General features: G+C 38.9%; 1 protein-coding gene across 1 annotated transcript in view; it reads right to left on the reverse strand.

The window, feature by feature from the left end:
- The window catches only part of COG5 (component of oligomeric golgi complex 5), a 187,849-nt gene that overhangs the window by 6,609 nt on the left and 156,056 nt on the right, over positions 1 to 25,184 (reverse strand). Inside the window, exons 15-21 of the mRNA XM_062582231.1 lie at positions 17,723 to 17,833; positions 15,595 to 15,657; positions 14,697 to 14,800; positions 13,039 to 13,276; positions 4,823 to 4,899; positions 4,213 to 4,339; positions 3,603 to 3,682 (exon numbers count right to left, since the gene is read on the reverse strand). Of these exons, the coding sequence (XP_062438215.1) occupies positions 3,603 to 3,682; positions 4,213 to 4,339; positions 4,823 to 4,899; positions 13,039 to 13,276; positions 14,697 to 14,800; positions 15,595 to 15,657; positions 17,723 to 17,833 (800 nt within the window). The remainder of the gene's footprint in view (positions 1 to 3,602; positions 3,683 to 4,212; positions 4,340 to 4,822; positions 4,900 to 13,038; positions 13,277 to 14,696; positions 14,801 to 15,594; positions 15,658 to 17,722; positions 17,834 to 25,184) is intronic.

The raw sequence follows: 25,184 nt of genomic DNA on the forward strand, positions 1-25,184 counted from the left end.
TGGCATTAAAGAACTCAATTTTGATGCATCACTTTTTACCATTAAAAATCTTGTACTAAAAAAAAAAAAAGAAAAAGATGTCCTGTAGAGGACACTGTAAAAGCATTAGTACATAAGTGGTAATGTGGCATCATGGGTGAAATCAGTATCATCAAGTCTCCAGCACAGAAGAGGTCACAGCTGTTATCATATTAAAAGATGCAATTTACAGTTATATTACTGATATTTAAGAAGATGGAAGAAACCCTGTCTATGTAATATACAAAACATACTCTTTAGGGGATTAGACTAAATAATTCCCTAAATTCAGCAACTTCCAGTCTAATAAAGGACATCATAAAACCTGTTCAGCAATCTGTTTCTATTTTAGAAGACAAGCTATGGTATACATTACAAATATTGTTTGTAAAAGAGAGCTATGGAAAGAGGGTTGGTGGGATGTTCTGCATATATTAATGCTTCATTAAAAATGCCATAAGTAAAAAAAAAAAAAAAAAAAATCTAAGTTTAAGATGCCTTCCCACATAAGGAGAAGGATTTTAAAGCACTTATTAAATTACTTCACTTGCTTGAGCAAAAACATGAGCTTTCTTGGAAACCAGGACAAGCTGATTATATAAGACCCAGCTAGTTCTTTTTTAAAATGTTATTTCAACCCATGATGATCTATATCTGAAGTTTTTTTTCTTTTTTTTTTTTTAAAAAAAAAGATGTGTATGATCTGGGCTTTGGTTCTTAAAGGAATCTTAATGAGTATCATTTAGAAATATTCCAACTAATTACTTAGCTTTCCATGGTACTGTGACTGCTTGGGCATTCCTGGGCTCCCCCTCAGCCAAACCGAGCCCGATTTAACCCGAAAGCTTCCCGAGGCTTTTACGTGGGCCCTATACGCTCAGGCGCCCCTCGATGACTGAGCAGCTGGAGGTCTCCCGAAACACGGCGAGAACCCGGCAGCGGCTGCACACAGGCCAGGCTAGGGGCAGAGCCCACGGAGGGCCAGCGTTTTCTTTGGTATTATTTTGCTCAAAGTCTGTTTCGTCTGCAAAATCCAAGGCAAAGCCGCAAATGGAAAACACGCTGTGTAAGAGCACAGCTGTCTGACACCAGGCCTAGCTAATTAAGTGCTATAAAAGTTACTTCAACACCAAAAAGATCCCAACGATCCACAGTATCGCCCGTACCACTGCAGCACGCGACACGTCTGATTTATTTACGATCGCAGAGGCGATCCCCAGGCGGGCAGGGCGGCTGCCGCGGGCCTGGGGAAGCAGCAACGCCTCCGCGGAGCGGCCGCGCTCCTGGGCCAAGCGAGACCGACCGCGACCTCCCGGGGCCGACTCCACGGCCGCCCCCAAACCGCCGTTTCTGCTGCTAAGGGGCAGGTTACCGGTGGGAGCGGCTCTCTCTCTCTCAGGACACCAGCACGCGAGGGAAACGAGCCCTTCGCCGGGGCAAAGGAGCGTGCTGGAGCACGGCGAGTCTGCCCGCGCCCCGCGGGGCCGGCCCTCGGGTGCACGAACGGTCCCGCGAGCTGGCTCGAAGCCCGCCGCCTGCACCCGGAAGGTTTCTTGCATGGAAGCGAGGTTGACTCTTCAAACTTCTGCCTTTCAACCGCACGCCGGCTCGGGGAAGGCGCCTGCAGCAGGGCATCTCGCCTACCGCCAAGCGCCGACAGGGCGGCTGTCTGCGCGCGAGAGCTCCCCAGCGCTCGCCTACGCTCCCTTCACGGCGAGGGAAACACGGAGCTTTCAGGACACAGTGCAGCTGCCCTGTTTTAGGTACCTGCTTTAGGATGAGAGGAATCACCCAGCAGCGCCTGCTTCTCTCTGTGGACTGTAAAGGGAGCCGAGCTAATCTACCTTTGGCCAAGTAAATCCCAACCAGCAGGCCGAACACGAGCAGCAAGAAACGCACAAAAATGTTGATCGGAAGCTAGCAATTCACAATATTAACACCACGCTGTGCACAAAGAATTTATGATCCATAGAGCAGAAGAACCACTGCAATTAGGTCTAAATACTAAGCTGTAAAAATTGTGATAACAGAAGTAAATGAATATCTCAGAAGCAGCTCCCTAGAGTAATTGCACAGTTGTTACAAACTGAAGCTGCAGAAAATCACTATTTGCAAGGATGCATGAAACGTAAAGATAACTTCACCTGACATTGGCCAGTATCCGAAGGCCTAAAACATATGCAGTCCAACTAGTGCGGCTGTACAAGTAAAACAGGAAAAAGCTTGAGGAGCGCGACTGATAAAATTTAAATTCTAGACAAATGAGCAAGGTCCCTGTAGTTCAACTTAGGTCCATACAAGGCTCATGAAGTACAGAATAGGGCACTCAGATATCTCCAAATACAGAATTAAAGAAAATCCAGTATGAGTGAAATACGAGGGCGCTGCCAGTGACTGGAACTTGACTTCTTGCCTTACATAAGGATTAGCAACAGCACAACAGAACATACTACAAAAGATGAAGGCACATAGCAGCGCGTACAGAAGCCACCAACATCTGTACAGGAGAACCATGCTCTATACTCTCTGGATTCAGCCTGTTAGTCAACTAGCTCCTGCTGTGTGCTGCTTGCTCCTGAACACACAGTCTACCTGTGCTGCCAACCCTACCATAGGGAAAACAAATCTGCTTTACAAACCCAGCGACAAGGTAATTCACGCAGCTCAGCAAAGCTGAGGTGGGACTGCAGGAGGTGGGACTGGGGAGGGACTGAGGAGCAGCGAGGCAGGGGCAGTGACAAACACCCTGGCTCCGGTGTGTCAAGGGTAGGCAAGGGCCAGCAGCAGCCTTCGGGAAGGGCAGCTCCTCAAAGCTGGCCCCACCCCAACTACAGGGCAGAGCAAAAGGACCCCAGTCTCCCGTAAAATGCTCAAGTGACAACCTTGCAGCAGCACATGCTTGGATTTTATAAAGCTCAACTATTTTAACACTGGTGCAACAAGAATAAGGGCTGAAAAGTAAGCTTTGTAAGCTGGTTGGTCTAATAGAAGACAGTCTCTTGGCCTAAAAGCCTTGCAGGGTCTGCCTAGTAATTCCACGGTAGGAGCAGTTTATCAGTGACCACCAGCAAGTCCATTGCCGGAACCAGTGTGAATGAAGTTGAACTGTAAGCAAAGACAACTGTGTGTTGTGGTTTAAGAACATTACAGAGCTTACAAACAAGGATCTTCCACTTTTAAATTCCTATCTACATTTTCATTGCTTAAGGTTTCAGTGCCTCTCTTTCCCAATACAGAAGGCAGGATGGCTGCAGCCTTGGCTTTTCAAGGACTGAGAGGGGCAGTTTTCCTAAAACACAGCATTAACATGAACCATTACCGTGTGCAGTTTACTTCTTTTGAAAGAGGATTATGTGCACTCTCCAAAAGCACTGAAGGGTTTGGGCTTCTGGAGGGGAGGTGAAAGAGGTAGTTTATGTATTTCTCCCCTTTTGTGGCTCAATCCATGAGTGGGAAGAGGGTAATAATATTTATGATACATCTCCTACAGCACGCTTCTCTGCTTTTCAAGACCAGTCATGAGCTCCGGATAAATTACTGCTCCATTGTCAAACATTCACAAAAGAAAGAAACGTGATTTTTACCGTATAAGAGCTAGTCTGTCTTTTTCAGACGGATGATCATCAAGCCACTGGGAGTAGCGGGCAATGGACCACTCAGCCCTCTGATACACACAAACAGAAACAAACACATATTACACATAAATGTAAAACAGGACACACACACCTATTTCAGAAACTATGATGAAATAAATGAAAGTCATGTGAGGCACTCTTAATTCTGCAGTTACGCAGGATCAGGAAAGGAATCAGACACAATTAATAGAAATAGTAGTATGTTATTTGGCAGCTCAGAGATGAGATCTAACATCAGCATTTCACCTAATTCAGATAGCAGTTTGAATCTAGATCTTCTACATCCTACATGAGCAGGATCTGGCAATTTGCAGGCGAGGATGAGACCTGCCTTTTATGAGTTGATAAAATATTAAAGAATTGAAAGACTATTTAAAATCAGGCTATCATTTTCCTGCCATTAATTTAAATACAATTCAATGACTGCACCTTTGCTACAACAAAAACTAAGCCAACAAGTCACATCAAGTATGAGCTTGAACAATGTTTAACTAAAATAACTAGGGCAAACAGCAATGATTCTCTCTTCTAAGAAGCAAGGATAGCTTGATCTTGTTACCTGGAAGGGTGATTTTAACTCTGCTGGTGCTCTTGTAAATAAGAACTGCAGAATAATGCTGAATGGAATAACCTCTCCCAAAGCTGGGCTACTGGCAATATGCTCGCTGGTCTGGAACAGCAGTGGTCTGGAAAAATGTAACAATACACTTGTGAAGGAAACAAAAAACTTATGCATTAGAGTAATACCTACATAGTAGCAATATTGGGTTAGGATAGAATTATCTCATTTTTTTCCACTAGTCCGCATCTTAGTTTTTCAGGATATTTGGACTGTAAAAATTCACAGTAGTCCTCTATTTTAATTAAACTACACAAGTCTGTAGGTTGTGTATTTTAATGAAAACAGGTAACTCTAGAGGGCACTGTCACAAGAAGTAGCAAACTGAATGCAATACAAAAAAAGTGCAATTTGGTCAACATTTGTATGACTAAGAATGGCAAACAATAGTTATACTCCGCATAAAACTTAGAAGGAAAGACTTTGGTCTAATTTCCTTGTGGCTCTTGCCAAAAAGCCTTCAATCAGAACTAATAAAAGGTAGTAAACTAGTTTTGAAATACAGTTTGGCTACACTACCAAGAGCTAGAAAACCGTGACTGCAACTCACCTGAATGACCTCAGCAGTCTGTAAGATTTTCCTAGGTCAGACACTCGTCGGCAGAATGGTGCTACCGCTAACTCCATCTGTAAAAACAAAAATTTGAATTTGGATTAGACTCTCCCAGAGTATAAAACAGATTATAACTAGTTTGCCTTTAAGCAATAATTTGAACTTGCAGCCTAAGTCATCAACTTATCACTAGTGGCTGCTTTTGAGACAAGAAGCTATTCTTTCCTTTCATTTTGCATCGCCCAAGCCAAGACTTTTGTCTTACTCCTGGCTGACACAGTAAGTATTGCAGGACAAACAATAGCTGTTCTCCATGAGTAATAACAGAAGGGGTCTCATGAGCTTTCTGAGATTGATGCTTCATTTATTTTAGCAGGTTTATTTTGTTAGCGATGAGTATCCTCATGCATTTATGATAATATCCCCAAAATCTGGTCTCAGTCTGGGAAGAAAGCAAATCTAGGCATGGCTCTGCAACACACTATCAAGGCAGTAACAACACACACCTACTTCAGCCAGGTACCCTTCCTTTCAGGGCAGGACAAGATTAAAGTAATTTAATCTTAAACACTTGGTCATGAACGCTGGGGCAGAAAACCTACTGGGACCCTATTGTCATAGGGCCATAGGGTAAAAAGAGCATCTGTAAGAGCATCATTTTCTTATTCAGCTGTCTGCTCTCTGTTAGGGCTCTGAGTCACAGCAGCCATCTTTAGAAACAAACATTTTTGACACTTTTTTTTTTTCCTTAAGCACTGTGGAGCTCAACTGCTTTTTTTGAACAGGAGCTAGACTCTGCTCAGGTTTTTATATCATTCACACAAGACTAAATTCCAGTCATGCATTCTTCATCAATTCTCCATTACCAGCAAAGACATATAGATCATATAGATGAAAAATAATTTCACTTTCAGATCCCATATGGACACCCCCCACACCAGTACCATTACATGGCAAAATTTCAGTTAATATGCACAATAATAAAAAAAAATCCAACAAAAAAAAAAAAGACAAAATCATTTTCTCCAGATATGGATTAAGTCTTTATTTTTTGCATTCCTGAAGTGTCAGTCAACAAAACAGGAATGCAAACTTTAATCTTTATGTGTATTTTTTTTAAATCGCAGACTTAAAGGACTATTCAGACTTCGATTTCTGCACAGTGCACAATTAAGCTAAGTTTCAAAGGATCAATGCTAAAACAAGTAATCAGATCAAAAACACCATATTATCAGCTTCCCATTGATATAATATTGCTGAACTAGTTCAAAGCATCTCTGGTAAGACAACATGTACAACGAGGTCTTTAGCACTATTATCCTTCCTAGTTGTAGCACTCTCTCAAGCAGAACTGGCCGCTCGAACACCAGCTTCACAAGGAACACGCAACTGTGCTGCTGGGGTTCTGTAATCATAAACAAAGACATTTTGGCAACTTTGTTGTCCTACTTCATCTAAAACCAGAAGAAAGTAAACTAGCAATTAATGCAAAATCATGGCCATACACTTTAGGCACCCACCTTTAGCAGCATATCATTTAAAGATGTGATGATAGCACAGAATTCATCTCACCTATCTTTCAACATCTACGTCTGAGCTAGTGCTTGGTTGTCTTCACACTCAGTAGAGGGAAACAGCCACTTCCGGAGTGTGATACATCTTTCCCTAAGGTGGATGTCTAAAGCAGGTCAGGTGAATCATGTCCTCACATCCAAAAAAGCACCTGTCTACATGATGTGCTATCAGGCAAAGGTGGAGAATCCAGAGTGCCAAACCTAAGTACCTGCATTTCCTCTACTGGTAAAGAAGAGAGGAAGGCACCCCGGAAAGGTGATGGAGGAAAGACCTCACAGAGCTAGCTTACAGAAACTGCAAAGCATCACCCTGGAGCTTAGAAACCTTGGAGGACATGTCCCACATTAAGCACTTCCAGCTACTTGATATTTATCTGCATTTTGTATCAGGCAGAAACTCGTAGGAAAGGAAAGTGAATAAAAACTCAGGAAGCAGAGATAAGAAGCTTTTTCTCCTGTTTTCAGATTAAGGTTCTAGCCCTGGGCAGCAGTCAGGCTCCTGCCCGCCTGCTCTCTTTCTGGCCCCTCTAGTGTAGGCTATGAACTGGCCCTTCTTCAACAGTTGGGTGGGATCCCTGTCCTGTGTCCCCTCTCCTGCCATGCAGGTGCAAGAGGTTCCTATGTCTTAGGCTAAAGAGCACACATAACTCAGCTCCCCAGTTCCTCAGCTCTGCCCCTTAGACAACCGTGCGAAATGCAAGTGATGAGCAGCCAACGGCCCAAGGCTTGAGAAAGAGCTCTCATGCCACGTGCTGGCCTCAGTGGTGTAAGTGGGCAACGCTTTGTGCCTGTCTGCAGGACAGACAAGCTTTTCCCAGGGATTTCTGCAGGAAGGTGCTCTGACTCCAAACTCTGATGAAGCTTAGTGACAAATTCAACATGTTGTTTCCCCGAGTTGGATCCTTTTGAGCATCTACAGGAGCCAAGAGGCAGGTCTGCTGCACAATATCAGCAGTAAGTGGCCAAAAAAGAGGAGCTTATGAAGTAGGCTCTGCTGCATCGTGATACAACACCTACACAAGCTCTGAAAAACAAATGGGAGTAAGTATCCGATTTCTTCAGAGCTTCTTTTCAAATATTATTATTGGCTAGTGGCAGCTGGAAGAAACCGATATCCCATAGGAGCTGGTGTCCCAGCTCTGGTGGGAGCTGTGGGCTCGTAGCTGTGAAGAACTAGGGAGAAGATAATTCTTTTAGATGCTTTAGAGAATTTGCTAATAGGCAACCCAAACCATCATTCTGACTTGTGAAAACAGAGATGCATGGAGCTAACTGTACTCATGGGGAGAGAGATCCCAGCACAGCAAAATATAATTTGGCTTAATACGTTTTAAATGATCCTTTCTCTCTTGAAATACAGTATGATGTAATGAGACATAAGTGAAACTTCACTGTTCCTACAGCTTAACCAATTATTTATTAAAACAAGTTTATATGATCTCTCTGGAACATACTTAGCAGTTTCCCTGTATCAACATTTTTTGGTATTAAATACTAAATAGTAAATTCAATTTACTTCAGCAAATTCTTTTACTTCGTCTTCAACCTTTATTCACTCTAGGAAATTATTAGTATTGCTAGAACTGGATAAATTTAATGGCAGCAGATGGTTGATTCGTGAAGTACTAGCTGCCAAAGCAAAAAAAAAAATGTTTTTAAGCTTTGTAACATACTATACCATCTAGAATTGACTCACAAAGAGTGGGAATGAGTGAAAAATAATGTGGTAAAAATGTACATAAACCACAGAAACTCTTTTTTTATTTTTAAATTCCAGCATTAGTGTGCTATGTGTTATAACCCTATCTCTCCATTAACAACTAGAATTCAAGTAATACCCAAGACTTTTTTTTTCTTTGAGCTTTAGCTGTTTGTCCGAGTTCAATGACATGATGAGATGCCACAGCATCTTTCTGCTGTCACATCCTGCTGTCACACGTGCTCGTCTCCGTGAACAGCCGGCCGGCACCGCCAGCTCAGGAGCGGCTGCTAGGGAAGAATCATCTCGCTTGGAGCAGCTGCTATTTTTAAGGTGCAGGAATTGGGCAGAGAACAGAACATGCATCACTTTTTGGTTTTGTTACCTGTCATCACCTGACGCTTTGTCAACTGTTGAGTCATGCAATATGGTTACACTGTAACAGCTTTTGCTATGCTACACAGCTACAGTTTCCAAAGCATTTTGGTGAGCTTTTACAGTCTGGGTGATGCTTTTGGCTGTCTGCAAGCCGGTATTGGTATTTTGTGTGCAAGGCTTTTGTGCAGCCACGTCTTATGGGCTTTACAGATGAAAGTATTAGTAGTGCTTTTGATGGCCTTTCCACATTTCTCTCCCAAAACTGCACATTTGAAAAGTCGTATGTCTAGGTTAAATCAAGTCAGAATTTTAGCAAGAGGAATAGCATGTGAATGTCAAAAAGAAAGCAACAGCTAGGATGGAAGAGGGCCTCATATCTTCTAACTTTGTTCAAAGCCCATTGCTTTTTCATGATTTATTCATGTTCTTTTGCTATACTTCAGAGAACATAATGACAGACTCCTGCCCAACTTTATATAAAATATATTCCTCTTCAATGATTCTTGCTCTCTAAGCCTAAGAAGGTTTTATTATCTTTTCTTCTCATATGACCCTCTCATAGCCCATGGCTAGTTGGTCAATTATTCGTTGAACTATTCACTGGCTAGCCATATTGTAAAAAATACATCACATGGCTGACTTCTCTAATCGGATTATGTTCAGCAACCCAAGGGTAAAGTTAATACATACTCTAGATACAGATAATGCATATATACTGAAGAGTGCTTTGAAAAAATCCATAGTGAAGTTATTGTTTAGTGCCTATTGTAGTGTTTTCAAGATCTCTCATTACTAAAAGGCTATTTTTTCAGTTGGAAAATCTTGACATTAAATTTTTTAGCAATTATATTTCCTCTTGGCCAAAAGGAAATATACAGTTTTTAAATGTTAACTCAAAATGCTGTTTTCTAGCTATTCACCACGAGAGAATAGAAGAGCTCTGAATTATTGAATGAAAAAAGCTGGCCTTGAAGGGATGTGGAGTGATTTCTCCATCATGCAGCAATTCCAAAACGGTGATGTTTAAGTAAATCTTTCAGCTGTGTAATGCCTACAAAATATTGCATGCCAGAAAATAATTTTCTCCTTCTGGGAAGATAGGTGACATTAAACACTAAGTCCATTTCAGCCGTAGTAGTTTTTGTCCTTATGACTGCAACTGTGATTAAAGCACACTGCTTCGTTAAATTCCTCTGTAAGAATCCAGAAAGGAGAATTAAAAAAAAAAAAAAAAAAAAGGATAAAAAAGAGTTTTTACATTTGTGTGGTCATTCATCAAAGGAGCAAATCTATTTACCTTTTTTAAAAGTCAAAATGCCTGTTAATATTCTTGCTTTTTAAATGCCATGTCAGGAAACTAGATTCTGACCATAGGCTAACCAGTGGACAGAAAGACACATTGATAAGAAATACATAAAGTGCTCGATCTCTCTCTCCCTCCCTCCCTCTCTCTCTCTCTCTATATATATAAATATAAAACATTATTAAAGAAAACAGGATGAATAAAAATAGTTGACAACAGCTGAAGGTAATCAGTCATGACATGATAACATGACATGGGGTTCTTGGCAGAGGCTCCTACTTGTATGTCACTGCAAACATAAACATATACGATGAAATGATCAGAAAACATGTAGTGCCTTCATGCCATGAAACATAAGGATAACCTAGCCCTTGCAGTTTCTAAACTAGTTGAGTTCAATGTAGTTGTGATTTGCATTTGCTATTAATAAATGGCTATTTCCCCATGTGTGCTTAGAAATTTTACTAATAGACTATCAATTTTCATGTCAAATATTACTGAAGAATCCCTATTTCTTCTAAATACATTTCTTAGTTGATCATATTATATTCCATTCTTTGCCACATTGCCTAGCAATTCTATCAGGTCTAAAGAAGGCCTGAATTATGCAGCACAGTATGCGGTGGTGCTCTAACAACTCTGAATACTGAGTAAGTCAAAAGAGCCTGTAGAGCAGAACCAATACTCCCTTGGAAACATAAACGTTGAAAAAGCACCACTCAGAAGGGCTTGCTTGCCTCTATGAGAACATTTTTTCAGTCCGTCTAGTACTGAATTCAAAAGTGAAGCTTAATATTATGTAAATGAATACTGAATTATGGTCACCTGGAAGTCCCAGGAAAAAGCACAATATGCAATAATAAGCTTGAAGCATTGCAGACATTTTCTGGGTTTAAAGTACTTCTGTGTTCCTGTAAGCACTAATGTTCGCGAACTTGTATTCATAATTTTCAGGCATATTTCATGCCTTCTGTACCTTCATTTACAGTTGCTAAACTAGCACACAATTACTGGAATATCTGCAACGCACAGGATAATAAAATGTAATATTGACACTATGCAATTTGGGTAAAACGGAGGACGTAAGTTCATCAGAATTACAGCAATAATTCTCAACAGTGTACGCAGCTGAGCGTTACTCCAGAAAAGCGGCCATAGTCCGCACCTCACCAAACCCAGTTCTGAATGAACGAGGACTTGAAATCTCAGTTCCGTCTCCCTTCTGTGTAAAACCAGAACATTTTGAGGCAACCTATTAGTAAAAAAAGTTTGTAGTGCAAAATTTTTCAAATCTGACTCTCAGTCAAAGCTATTTTGCTGAGAATAAAACAAGAACACAGTTTCTTCTAACTTTGAGTGCCCTGACAAAAATGAGTGTAAGCTCTGTTTAATGAGCTATCTGAAGTCTGATGCAATCCAAAGTTATCTGACTTACGGCATACCTGTTTGTGATAGGACCTCAATTAACCAAAGCTTCTGGGTAGATCTGCCCAGACCTCCTTCTTGCAGTAACCCCAAAAGAGCAAAAGGACTTTAAAATCACACACACACACACACACACACACACACACAAAAAAAAAAAAAAAAAAAAAAGACAGGAACATATAGCCCTCTGTAGTAGAGAGTCAATTTAAAATTCAAAATGACTCTACAAGACAGAGCGTAAGTAAAAATGGTTTATAAACAAACTTCCTCCTACAAACATAGTGTCTTTCCAGACAAGTCCTTCCCTTCTGGTTTGGTTTTACTCCAAAAAACGAGCCTTTCTGGACCCGAAAACACTGCATGCAGAGTTTATGGCCCACAGGAAAAGTTTAACCTTCCCACCATGTCAGAGATCCAGCTAAATACCTGCACCTGACTCTTCTCAGTCCAGAGCAGCATCAACCTCGCCTTTTCTTCAGAGGGATGCAGTCATTACCTTGAAACATCACGCAGATGTCACCAAGGAAATCTGCTGATGCCTGTCCATTATAGCCACAATTCAGACTCCATATTCAGTGAATGTGCCCAAGACTCCTGGCTTGTTCTGACCAGTGCCATCCTTCCTGACAAGGTTACCTGGCAGCTGGCATCCTGGACAAATTCTCCAAAATTGTCTGGTTTTTGGGAGGGGAAGACTCACACACCCCCCGCAATGGATTCAAGGCAGCGTTCATATACAGAACATTTGAGTCCATTTTCCATAATTCTGAGCAATAGGAGACCAGGACATTCTGGACAAATTCCATGTGCAATTTGGGACATCCTAAAGGAGCTCTGTGCAAAGATACTCAAAGGCATAGAGAGAGTGTTGAGAGCATGGGTCTGGTTGGGCCCAGCTAGTTCCTGTATTAAGTCTATTTTTAAAAAAGGCGAGACTATGATGCAATAAGAAAATGAGGAAAACACAAGGCAGCCTCGAGAAGCAGCAACAGCTGAAGGCAGGAGACAAGAAAGAGTTCAAACCCAGTAATTGTAATGTTACCCTGATTTCTTTTCTTCCATAATAAAAACAAAGAGAAATCAGTAAACTCATCCTCATTCAGTTGTCCGTTCAGGAGCTATACTCAGCACAACGGGGAATAGCATGCGAATGCCCCCACACTGAGATGAAAATGTACCATCATTTTTTACATAACAGGCAACCCATGTCAGAAAAAGAAGAATGTGTGTTTAAAGGGATAAACAAGGAATATTTTTAGTATTATAATAATAGGTGCTCAGATCAGATGCTTTGTACTGTAGAATCAGGTACAGATATTTCCCAAATTTATACTACTTACTTTAGTACAGTGACAAAAATTACAAAAATAATCTATATTCCTTTCAGAGGAGAGCTATCTCTCCTCTTCTGTCCTATTTTAATGGCATTATCTTCAAAACAGAAAAGGGAACTGAACCTTCCAATTGAAAGCAATGGAAAAATTCCCCTTAATTTTTTATGGTTAAAATACTGGTTTGCTATTTTTGAGTATATTAATACAAAAAAATTACTCAAGAGTATGTAAGGTGAGGCTACTGCATGGATTAGTCTACTTTAAAAAAGTGAAAGTTGTATGAGAAGTCAAAAATTGACAGAGCCGGGCTTCATTCTTGCAATAGCAGAATCCAAAACAAAATGTTCCAAATGAAAGTGTCCTAATACCTCTCTCTTAAGTTAGCTATGACAGCTGAAGTCCCTATCCAATGAATGTGCCAGAAGGCATCAGTTTCCATAACTCTCTGCTTAAATTTTGATGAGGGAAAAGGTATTGATACCTTTCAGTATTACACATACCTGTGCAAAATCCGCTGCAAGCCGCATCTTCCCACCTTCACCGAGGGGCCTTATTAGACTGGCATTGCGAATGAAAAGTTCAATTGCTCTTTGAGCCATGGCTTCAGTGTTATCAAAGACAAAGTCAAAACACTCAAAATGTCTGAAGTAGTCACTCATGACTCTTGCTATAAAACCCTGTAGTTCTTTCATGTACAGAGAACAAGGGACATCTGGTTTTCCTGAGCTTGGCAATGATCTGCCAAAAAAAAAAAAAAAAAAAAAAAAAAAAAAAAAAAGAATAAAGAAAAGATGTCAATTAAATTCATCTTTAAAACACAACCAAAAACTATTGGATTCTTTTTAATTTTTTCCCCACTCCATGACGTAACTTTCCCTTAGTGGCATGAATTATAGAGTCTCATTTCTGGTCAGAATAAAGAGTGTGTAGCTCCCTCTGAAACTGTAGTCAAAATTCTTCTTTATCAACCATTCCCATTCTAACAAGATAAAGGAAACCACTCCTCTCCCACCCAACTTGCAGAGCCTCCATCATTCTAGAGTCCAACTCCTGCTCCTAAATTTAAATGACCTAGCTGTTGATTTAAAACTCTAATAACTGATCACAAAATATAAGCACATGTTACAGGGTTACTAGTTCAGCCTATTCCAAATACATTCTCTGCACAAAATTAGTTTCCTAGATTGCTACAAACCCAGGATTATAGAGTCAATCCAATTAGCACAGAAGCAGCACAGGAACTACAGAAATGCAGAAATAGTCACCCATTTCTTTCTTTAAATCACAGCCATTAGAGCTCTCCCAAATTCATGGACTTGAGCATAAAGAGCATTTAAAAGAACTTAGCCCTTAGCTGGAATCAGTCTATCCACCTAGACAGATATTTTGCTAGTGCTAGCAACAAAAAAAGACAGAGAGGGTAAAATTCCGTTTAAAAAAAAGTTAAAGGGAAAATAAAAAATGCCTACAAAAATACATTTTCAGTGAGTTTCCAAGAAAGAAAACAGAGAAGCAGGGGAGAAGTGATGTCTGCCGACCAAGTCTTCTGCATCCACAGGACATCTCATGACACAGGCAATGTCAGAATATAGATACCGGCCAAACTAATGCTCAGAAAGAGTCAAGCATAGCTAGAACTGAAGATCTTTGCAGATAAAGAATCCTGAAATTTTTAATCTAAAATTTTACAGGAAGATAGCATAATGCAATAAATATGAGCTTTCAATGAAATAGTTTTTTGAACCATTTCATATTCAGTAATACTTTAGGAAAAAACTGTGCAGTTTTGAATCTAAAGTTATACACTTTTATCTTGAAAAATAAGAAGTATTGACAGTATTGAGGACTGCCCACAAAAAATAAGTTTTCAAAATAGAAGAACTGTTTTATTAAGCCCCTGCTTAGTCTTCCTTTCTTTTTAAAATGAATTTCATTCAACAGAGTATGAACACAGTCAAATACAGGTACTAGCTGACTAGAGTAATTTGTTTCAATAGGTAGGTCTAACTCTGCTTTCCATGCTAATTGACCATCTTGCATGAGCTTCCCCCAACAAACAAGGGCTCTTGCTGAAAGGACACTGGGACAATAACAATTTATTATTTTCATGAGGATGTCTTACTAAGCAATGGTAAATTTAAAAAATAGTGCTAGTTACCCAGAAAAATCTTCCTGGTGCATAGTGATGATAATAGCTTCCACTGAATCTCCTACAGAGTTCAGCAACGGTTGAACAGCACTACCCATTAGATCATGGATTGCCTAAAATAGAATAAGAAAAAGACAGACAAAAATAGGGAAACAGAAGCTAGAAGCATTTGCATTTGACACCTTAAAAATACCTTGATAAAGGATCAACAGTTCATTGTATGCAGCTGCCTTTTCATTTCAACAGTGGGTTTTATTACTCTGTATTAGATATCGCTTAATAAAAAGCAAAGCCTAACATAACACTTAGCTTCATTGGCTTGCATCAGTGAAGTACAGAAATAAGGCTGTTTACAACTAGCATGTACGCAAAGCTTTCATCTGAAAAGATGCATTACAAACTGACATTCCTGGTTTGTAAATCCACATGTTTTGGGTTGACTTTTTTCAGTTGCTCATTCCCCAGAGATAGGCAAGCTGCTCTTCTCCTCTCTGCGCACGACCACTGCCAGGTAAGGGCACAGCAGAGGGGATGCGGATAGCTGTCATCCACACAGCCCCACTAAGAACCCCCAGACGAAAAAGCACCAGGTAGCACAAAGATCACAATTTGGGGGAGAGGAGAAGGAGGGGAAAGAGGAAGGGGAAGATAAAACGATTTTTGGCATTTGGGTTCCAACCATTATAAGAATAGTCCTAAATGCAAACTCCACTTAAGCAGTGATTTGGCATGTGTGACACATATGTAGTTGAATATTTGAAATTAATGCACACTGCTGGCATAAAGACTACACTGACACAAAATAATATCAGGAAAATTAATCCAACTGAAGTTAGAGTGCCATTTTAAGTATGTCAAACAAAGCAAACCTCAGCCCTAAACCTAGGGCACATAGATGTTCAATTACCTTTAAGGCAGTTGTGATTGTTTCCTCTGCAGCTGCTGGAAATGAGCTCTGATTGGTAATGACCTAAAAATTTTAAAGTAAGTGTTAAAATACTCAACATTTAGTGAATGATTAGAATCCATAACATTTAATTTCAGTAAAAAACATACCGAGTTATTCTTAGTAATGAGTGGTTTAAAGGTATAAATAACTATCAATAACTATTCAGATAGAATTGTCAATGTACCAGGATCAATCCTTTGCTGACAAATATCCTATGGACTCTGGTTCTATTGAAGACCAAGAAATGACTCAACTGAAACTTAGCTGAGGGGTTAACAGAGTAAGAAGAAAATTAAGCGGTGCATTCTTCTACCACTAAGTGCAGGATTTATGGAGAGCTGTACAAGCAGCTTTATGGTAAATATCTGACAGAATGGTTATATTCTTCCTCAGTACTATGACTGTTGTAATGCAGCATGTTAAACAGCTGCAGGTACAGCTATGATAAAATTTAGGTTTGAAGTCAAGGAATGAAGTGAGGAATGTTCTACCAATTTCCCTCAGCTATCAACACACCACATTAGAATATTTTAAAGCCAGATAACTACCGAACTCAAAATCTGAATCATATCAGATCTCCCTCCAACACTAAAGCACACGAGGTTCATTACCAAACACATCAGAGAAAGCAGACTTAAAAGTTGATCTACCATCTGTTTGCAAAATCCAAGCAAATTTTATAAGCCTTTTTTTAACATTTTTGAAACATATCCACAGTCAGGAGTACTCATGATTCTGTTTCTAATGAAGCTAGGATTTAATTACAATTAACTACAACTACCACTGTATCTATTTGTTTTAATCTAGAGAGACTCTGTAACCATTGGCATCACTGAATTAGTAAACTGGAATTGTTCAGAACTGTGCTTAGTCCTGCCAACATTTCCAGGCCAGACTCTGGTCACAGTAAAAAGGCATGGAGATACTCCTGAGGTGGGGCTTTTCTTGATTTCACCCTTCATTTCTCCTTTTCAGTTTGGTTATAACTGTGGGAAAGCAGCAAGGGTCTTCTGAGAAAGATAAGCCTAAGCTGAGACAGATGCAGACAAGGGGTATCAGGCTGGCCAGCACAAAGAGAGAAATTACTCGATAAGGAAAAACAGAAAGAGTATCATATTTTAGGCTCATAAAACGCCAGCTGAGAGAGGTGAATATTCTCTATAAACACATCTTTCACTCCTCTTTTAAAGGTTGCACACTTATTACATAGTGGTGCTTCTAAGTACCAACCAAGTCTCAAGACATTGCACAAACGCACAGCAAGATGCAGCTCTTAACCCAAATTTTTCACAAACCTCTTTGAAAGGAATCAGGGTAGTATCAACGCATGACCAAACAGGAGGAGGAATGAGGGGGTAAGAAAGATGAGATCACCTGATCACATTATTATGCAAGCCAATGTCAGTAATGGTTAGGAGCTCATTTTTGAACACTTACTTCAGAAAATTCAAATACAAAAATTATTTTTAGCACTTCTGCCATTACAGAAAACAAGTCTTTTGTGGAGAAAATAGACCAGGAATGGAGAAAATAGACCAGGAATATTAATCACTTCACCTAAAAGCACTCCTATTCTTACATTGAGAGCTATTTTTTGGTGACATCTACAGGCAAAATTGACTGATGAGCTCCAGACAACCATCAGTGATCTCAGCTAAGTTTTGCAGTGTCAGATTTGACCCCATTAGAGTCTGTGGCATGTGCTCCAGTTAAAATACTCTTCTGCCTCATCAAAAACCATAGCCATTCTCTACTATTTATTATAGTCAAAGCTGCCAAGAAAATTTCCATTATGGCTTTTGATCCATGTCTTTGATAGCTTCCTATTTTACTAGAAAAATAATATATAATAAGAAAATAAGCAGGCCAAAAATTACTACTAAGAAGTAAACATATGCTAACACATCAAACAGATTCAGTTGCTGGAATACAGTCCTCATTTGCACATACAATTTTTCTTTCATGCTACTGTCCAAATAAATACTTTAAAAAATATCTGTAGGAGTTCTCATCAGTTAATAGGAAAATAAGCATACGATAAAGCAAAGAACTTAACATTGTGTCAGTAAGATCAAACAAAGCCTACCTTCAGAACTGACTGGTGGAGTTTGTATAGCGAATTGACTACAGCGACATTCCTTCTCTGTCCCTCTGTGAGAGGTCCAATCACCTGGCTGGCATCTCCTTGGGTAGACAGCTGCAGTGATTGCACAAATTCTTAAAACAGTATCAATTCTTTAAACACAGTATCATCTAAAAATAGTAATTAACTAAATTTAGTTCACGGTAGAAATCCATAGTTCATTCTTTGGTAGCAATGTTCTTCCATTTAACTCTTGTCACAGCTCAGATGATTTCTAAAAAAGGTGCCATATTTCCAGATAATCCAAACTGAAACAACAGGACCAAGAACCAAGATAGGCTGCTGTCTAAGCTTCCAAAACTACAGCAGAGTCCCAGATCTCTTGGAGACACCCAGTTCTAGCACATCTCAAATCTCATAACCTAAGAAGCAGCTGAAATTACCTATTTAAGGAGACAGTACAAGCCAGTATCAGAACTAGAAATAATATACTAGCTTTCTGTCTATAGCTTTAACAATCATTCAAGCCTCTCCTTAAAAGCTCAGTTTATTTTAATAGGTAGCTTGCAACTGTGTACAAATTAGTGCTTTGTACATGCACAGGAAGTAGAAACGCAAGGACCAAAAGTGTTAGTTTTGTCATTATAGAGAGCTCTATGCATGAATCATTCAGCAAAGATCAAAGAACACTTCTTCATGTTTAAACTCTACAACGCATGCATTTTTTTATCATTTCCACAGGAATCAAAGATCTACAATGACAGAGAAATAGCAATTAACTACAGAATAGTTCTGCAAGGATACCACAGCATATGTTTATTATTTAAAACCAAATAAATTGTAATTGGAAAACAACTAGAAATTTTGTTATGTACAGAAAGCTACAGAAAAACAAAGAATTTACCAAAGACTATGGGATTCTAGAAGAAGTATGTCTAAATATTACAGCAAGAATTGCTATTAATAAAAAGCTTTACTGAGGTATAATTATCTCACTAGCTAAATATATATATTTCAGAATACAAATTTATCCTCCAGAAATGTTCTGAAGAGGCCCAGCTCCACAGTTCTCAGCAAAAATATATTCAGCTCATTGAACAAGTCACCAGGAGACTGTTATAAAGTCTATCTTAACACCACAGCTGCAGCTCCTATGACTGGCTCCTGCTCTAAAACTAAATATTCAGTAATAAAAATTGTTTAAGAACAAAAGGAACAAATACAGCATGAAAATTCTTAAGTTATGTGAAACAATAAATCTTTACTAGTGAAAGGCTATTCCTGTACTTCTCACAGCTTCCATTCAGCACAAACGCAGACACCACACAAGCAGAGTTATCTAGTGTTTGCCAACATTGCTAATAATGAAGTTTTAGACAAGTTCTTGCAAGCACACAGAAACAATTTTACGCACAGCATTACAGTGACAATATCAGTTCATCCCAATTTCTTCAAATTTAAGGATTATTTCAGGATAAATAGATTTCTGAGGCTTTTGCAGAGAAAACCACCTTTTCCAGTATCTCGTTTGACTCAGAATGCATCTTTAGACTAGCAGATTAATATATCATCTCCAGCAGCTTCCTTCCTTCCTGATGAGAACAGCCATGTAATCTAGGTACATTTTATTTGCTTCCTAATATTTCAGTTTGACAGACCTGAATGGTTTCAAAAATTCTACTTCTCATATTTATGGCTTCACAGATTAATAACAAAGCAGTCGTGCAGAAAAACAGTCTGTCCATGCAGCTGACCACACTCACACATTCCCATAAACTTTCTTCATATCTTTTTTTAAGCACTGTGCAGACATTCAACACAATCAACTGTTTTTCTGCACATTTACAATCATTAAGCCCAAGAGACACTTTATTAGAACAGTAACTTTTTCATCCTCATCTCTTAAATTTTAGTCCCTCAGAGTTGATTGTAAAGATCTCACAATTTCTTCTTTATTATATATATTTTTTTAGACATTTTGAAACCAATATTCCACGTCTCTTCTGCTGGTAAAAAAGCTTAACTGGTAAGTAAAAACAGAAAGGCCCTTTCTGGAGGAACAAGCAACTTTTGCAGGCAGTAGTAGTGCACAGCTACACACACACAATCTGAAAACACTTTAAAAGCAATCAAATTTCTAAAACTGTTACCAATATTAAATTCTTTCAAATTAATCAGTCTGAATTTTGACAGACAGATGCATTGATCCCCTGTATATTTTGAAGTAAAATTACAGGTCTACTACAATGCTTTGAATTAGAAAACTTCACTCCTGTAACTAACAAAAGGACCCAGCAGCCCAGTGCTCACTGAGGTTGCTTCTCATGAAGTTTTACCATGGACATGCCCCCCTATCAACTATAGCAGAAGTCTCAGCTGCTCATTCTCATCTCTTGCTGTCACCACCATGATTTCTACGATCTTGCCTTAAGACACTCAGCACTATCCATTAAAGTTCCTGTACATTCGCTTTGCCACTAGCAACGACCTGAATTTCAGGAAGTTTATCATTATTCCAATATCTCCCAAGGTAATACAGACTGAATTCTTGAATCTTCTGATATCTATTGTACAATCCTTTATCTATACAGGAAAATACCACCAATGTGTCTCCATAGTTCCAATAAACTATGTTTATGTCCCATTTACTTCAACACACAATCATCCATCAGTCACTTCCCTTGTTTTCTATCATTCCTGGTTCTATCAATGAACCACAGTAATCATTCTCGTTTATATAGCAAGTAATTTTAAAGTTCTGTGTTGTACATAGTTTGTGCAGTTAAGCACAGTGGTAATATAACTCTTTCTCTCTTATACATCTGCTGGGAATTGTATTGTATAAATAGATTAAGTCAAGTAAGTGTGAAGCCACATCCTTGTGGCTGGAAGACACATTCCAAAGCCAATCTTTACCATGAGGGCATTAGTGTATGAAACAAAACCTGATGTCTTTTCAATTAGTTACACATATCAAGCATTGCAAGCTATAAGGGTGTATTTATGCTCAAGAGAAACAGGGAGGACAGAAAGGATGACCTCATCACAAACCTGAACCTATTTGGGAAAGGAAAAACTAGAAGGCAATGCTTATCTGAAGGAGCTGGCACTAGCTTACTGCTAGTCACCTTAGGAGTTAGCCTGGTGTGAACCTGCTAGCTGAAAAAGGATACAGAGGAAAAGCAATCATGAAGAAGACAAACTTGAACAAGTAGTAACAATCGGCTTGTAACTCTTCCACTTTTATGCATCTGTCTCTAAATACAGCAAGTGATTTCTTATACTTTCCACTCGAGCAGGCTCTTTTCACTTTTACCTCAAAATCTGACTACTATTTAAAGCCATTTCATGGGCACTAGCAAACCACAGGCACTCAATTCCCCAACAAGGGACAATTCTAAAATTGGTGACCTCTCAGCATTAACCTCCCTTCAGCTAACAAAACCTACCAGCACCACTGACAACATGAGATGCCAGTGAGGAAAAGAAGTCTCCTGCTGGCAAATATTATCCAGGGTTTTTGTACCATGCGTCCAGGCACTAGGACAAGGGCAGAGACTTGTAGCACCCTCAAGAATGTGAACATGAACATCCGTTCCCCAGAGAGACATGAAGCACTTCATGAAAACTCAAAGCACAGCTGCTAGACCAAAATGAGACGGAAAGACTGCAGGTACTGATTTCTGAGACCCCCGTGAGGATACGATTTAAAGTAGGAGGCTGACATTTGGCATGTTTAAACCTAACGACTGACTAGACGGAGGAAGCTAGGCTGGAAGACTTGTTCTCAGGTCTAATAATTCCATAGAAGCTGAGGACTAACACTTCACGTTTTTAATGAGAGTCAGTCTGGCTAAATTTTAGAGAAATGAGTTTGAGAGAACTCATTTAAGACACTTAGCAAGGGAAAGGGATTAAAAACTCAAAACGAGTAAGGATTTACCCCTGACAGTGAAAGCCATATATCTAGCACCACGCTGAATGAGAGCAGTTTTCTGTTCGGAGCGATGACCGATGTCTCTATTTTGTTCCTCCTTCCCCCCCCCCCCCCTTTTTTAATGGAGGTCCTAAAAAGGCTAATGGAGTTGTAATGTCTGTCCAGGTTGGAACAAATGGTTCCAACAAATAACTTCCAAACTCACTAGCCAAAATTCAACTAAATCTAATAGATCCACTTTTTATTTTCTTTGTGGTAAAAACTCAATAGCTGGGTTAAGGTCTTTCCCTCAACAGAAAGACTGTAGTGTTGACAATTTCTAGGACAGCAGAAACTAATCTCAACACTCCCTGTCTACAAGCAGAGCAACAAGCAGCTGTCATCAGTTTGAAACTTGGTTTGTGTGAGCCTTAACACACAGAAAAATACAATAAAAGTTGCAATGGAAACCAGTGCCCTGAAAATAATTTCATGCAAAGTGTTTGAATATAGACTGATGTAACCATCTATTTAAACTACCCAGTTCCAAGTGTTAAAGAACAAAATACTGCAGCAGAAATATATCTGAAAATATAACTAATACAAAACTGCTTTGATTTGAGTATATTATTAAGATGAAGAATAATAAAAAATATAGTAACTTAAATTTATTAAGTATTTTATTGCACCAGAAGGAGACATTTGTAGAAGTTGATACACAAATCTGTCACAAAGGTAAAAAAGCAGTCTCAAGGCCAACTGACATGCCTGATATGGTTGAGAAACTGTGAGCCATGACCAGCACTGTGCTCTGAGCAAATTCAGAAATCCTCCAATAAAATAGTTTCTATTAATTTGGATCCTTCACTATACTAACAGTCATGCTGCTTCAAAATTGCGTGTGCTTCATGTTTGGCTAGTTTGTCGCACAGCACAGATGATCTCAGGAGTGATTCACCTGACCAAATACAGGACACCACAATAAATAAGTACTTCCATTGAATAATTCAGCTAACCTATTTTAGAGACCCAATGTTAGGGGATGCATAAATGCACCTGTAAGCACCTATTTCTTTCCACTAACTACAAAGGGAATCTAAATTAATAATGAAGATATAGATATCTATTCTGTCTGAACGGATGTAAGATTAATTTTCACCCTGTAGATTTACTTGCACCCTATTATGTAGACCTGCTTTGGAAATATGTCTTGGAAATACCTAGATTTATTTTTCTGGGTTTTACACTTTTATACGTTCAACCCCTAAGAATAGACATTTAATTTAGCAGCATGAGTAGATTTTGTATGTTGATCTCATGTGCTGTGATACAATTTATCTGGGTTAGGTTCTTGCTTTCAACATGAAGCACTGAATTTAGTTTAAGGCATGAATCAAATCGTCAGTCTTCTCTCTTGGGCTATAATAAATGCTGAGTTTGTCTTTTTCTCATAGAAAAACTCAGTCTATTGATATATTTTTTTAAGAGTTTGTAATTTGCTTAAATTTGATTCCAAGTACCTAACTTCCCTTCTTGCAACAGGTGGCAGCTCAGAAGAAACACTGATTTGCTTGTTGCTTTGCTACCATTGTCCTCACCAGATTAAAAATGGAAAAGCTGTTTTGCACTAAGATCTGTGTGTATCCTTCATGACAGATTTAGAGAACTCCATTTATTTCATTTCTCTATTCTAAAACAGCCTCAGCAAACCCACTCTTTAAAGAGCAGGCAATAACATCATAATTTAGAAGGAGTTCTGAGATGATCTTAAATCAAAATAAGACTAAAGTAGTGCCTCTTGACAAAGCATTTGATCTAACTCTAAGATCACGAGACTAATGTGTTTTGATAGCACAAATTGAACTCCAATTGTCAAGCTGACATTTTCAAGAATAAATACATTCCTAATAGAGGCAGCTGATGTGGCCGTACCTCTGGCAGAAAGCAATCAATCCATCTGGTACTTGGCCTCCTGCTTGATCATTGTAACTTATTATAAAACACAGAATCCATTTACAGAGTTTCTGAGTCAATAGGGCTTGGCACTGAGATTTCTCCCATAAGCTACAAATAACTGGGATAATTTACTGCTAGGTTTAATGTTTTCCACATGGCAAAGGGAGCATTTTATAATCTCATGTAAGAAAAACAAGTTTACTGGAATCAGCTTGTTGCTTTATGTAAAAATACAACACCATTTAACAGAAAAATACAAAGGTTTTGTATCGCATGAACTTTATGGAAGACGTTATACAGGATCAGCCATAACAATCTGAACTCTGCTAGCGATGCCAGCTAGACTATCAGCTACTTTGACAGCAATCTGCAAAAAAGAACAGAGACATATTTAGAGGTTCAAGTTTAAGATTTGAATGAATATGTCAAGGGTAAAATAAATGTTTTGCTTTAAAAAAGATCAAATAAAAATTAAGACTAAATCATAAATAAGAATTTATGTTCTTGAAATTACTCTTAATTTTTCAAAGAAGAAGAAATATTTCAAGACGTAAGAAAAGAATAAGCCATGAGCTCAGGCAATAAATTCAAAATGTACATTAAAAAATTTCCATTGCACCCTCAGGGCATTCTTGTAGCTTCAGGATTTCCTTTTCTTTTTTTCTTTCTTTTTTTTTCCTTCCTCAGAAAAATGAAAATTTTACGTTCCAGGAACATGAAAAAGGATCTATCTGGTGATAACATTTAAAATTATATAGAAAGCAGAGTCATTCCTTGGGAAGAAAAATTTGAAAATAACATGAGAAAGATAGTTAGGTCCTTGACCACGAAAAAGAGCAAACATCATGTTCATACTATTCATGCCTGAACAACAGCAGCCATCTAAGTGTTCCCCCCAGGGATCTTTCTGGTTTTCTTTTTTTTTTTTTCCTTAATACCGTCAAAAGCAAAAGACATGAAAGAAAAATAGAAAACAGTCTTTCTGTAACAGAAAAGACAGCATTTACGTCTAAATCTTTGACACAATCATCTGAGACAAAATGCACTGGACAAAATCAAAAGTGAGTAGTGGTTCATTGTCCTTAAACAATGAGATGATTTAAAACAGCCCTTTCAGAAAGCCCTTGGCTCTAATTCACCTAAAACCAGTTCTTCCAAGTAATCTCAGAACATCCTAGACCTAAAGCAGCTGGAATCATTTGTCAGCTTTTCAAAATCACGTTCCTTTTCTTTGCATTTTTGTAGACTCAGATCTTTCCAGCTGACTAAACCAAGTCTCAGGAGCATTTCAGGAACAATGTGTGTTGATCCTGATACCTCTGACTGTAACAATTTAACGAATTTTTCATGCTTGCCAAATTGATGACTGAAAGATAAATCGTATTTTGTATGTCATCCAAATAGCTGTTAGACCCAATCAAATCTTGAATACTGAGAACACACCTCCAGAGGAACAGAGCAGACATCCCTCCCTAACAGGAGACTGGCAGATCCAACTTGGAGGGGTGATTTCCACCTTTACATAAAAACCATAACCAACTTATTTAAATGCCATTTACATCAGTTCATACATTAATTGTGATTATAATACTT

The sequence above is a fragment of the Rhea pennata genome, chromosome 1, assembly GCF_028389875.1.
Source record: "Rhea pennata isolate bPtePen1 chromosome 1, bPtePen1.pri, whole genome shotgun sequence".
NCBI lineage: Eukaryota > Metazoa > Chordata > Aves > Rheiformes > Rheidae > Rhea > Rhea pennata.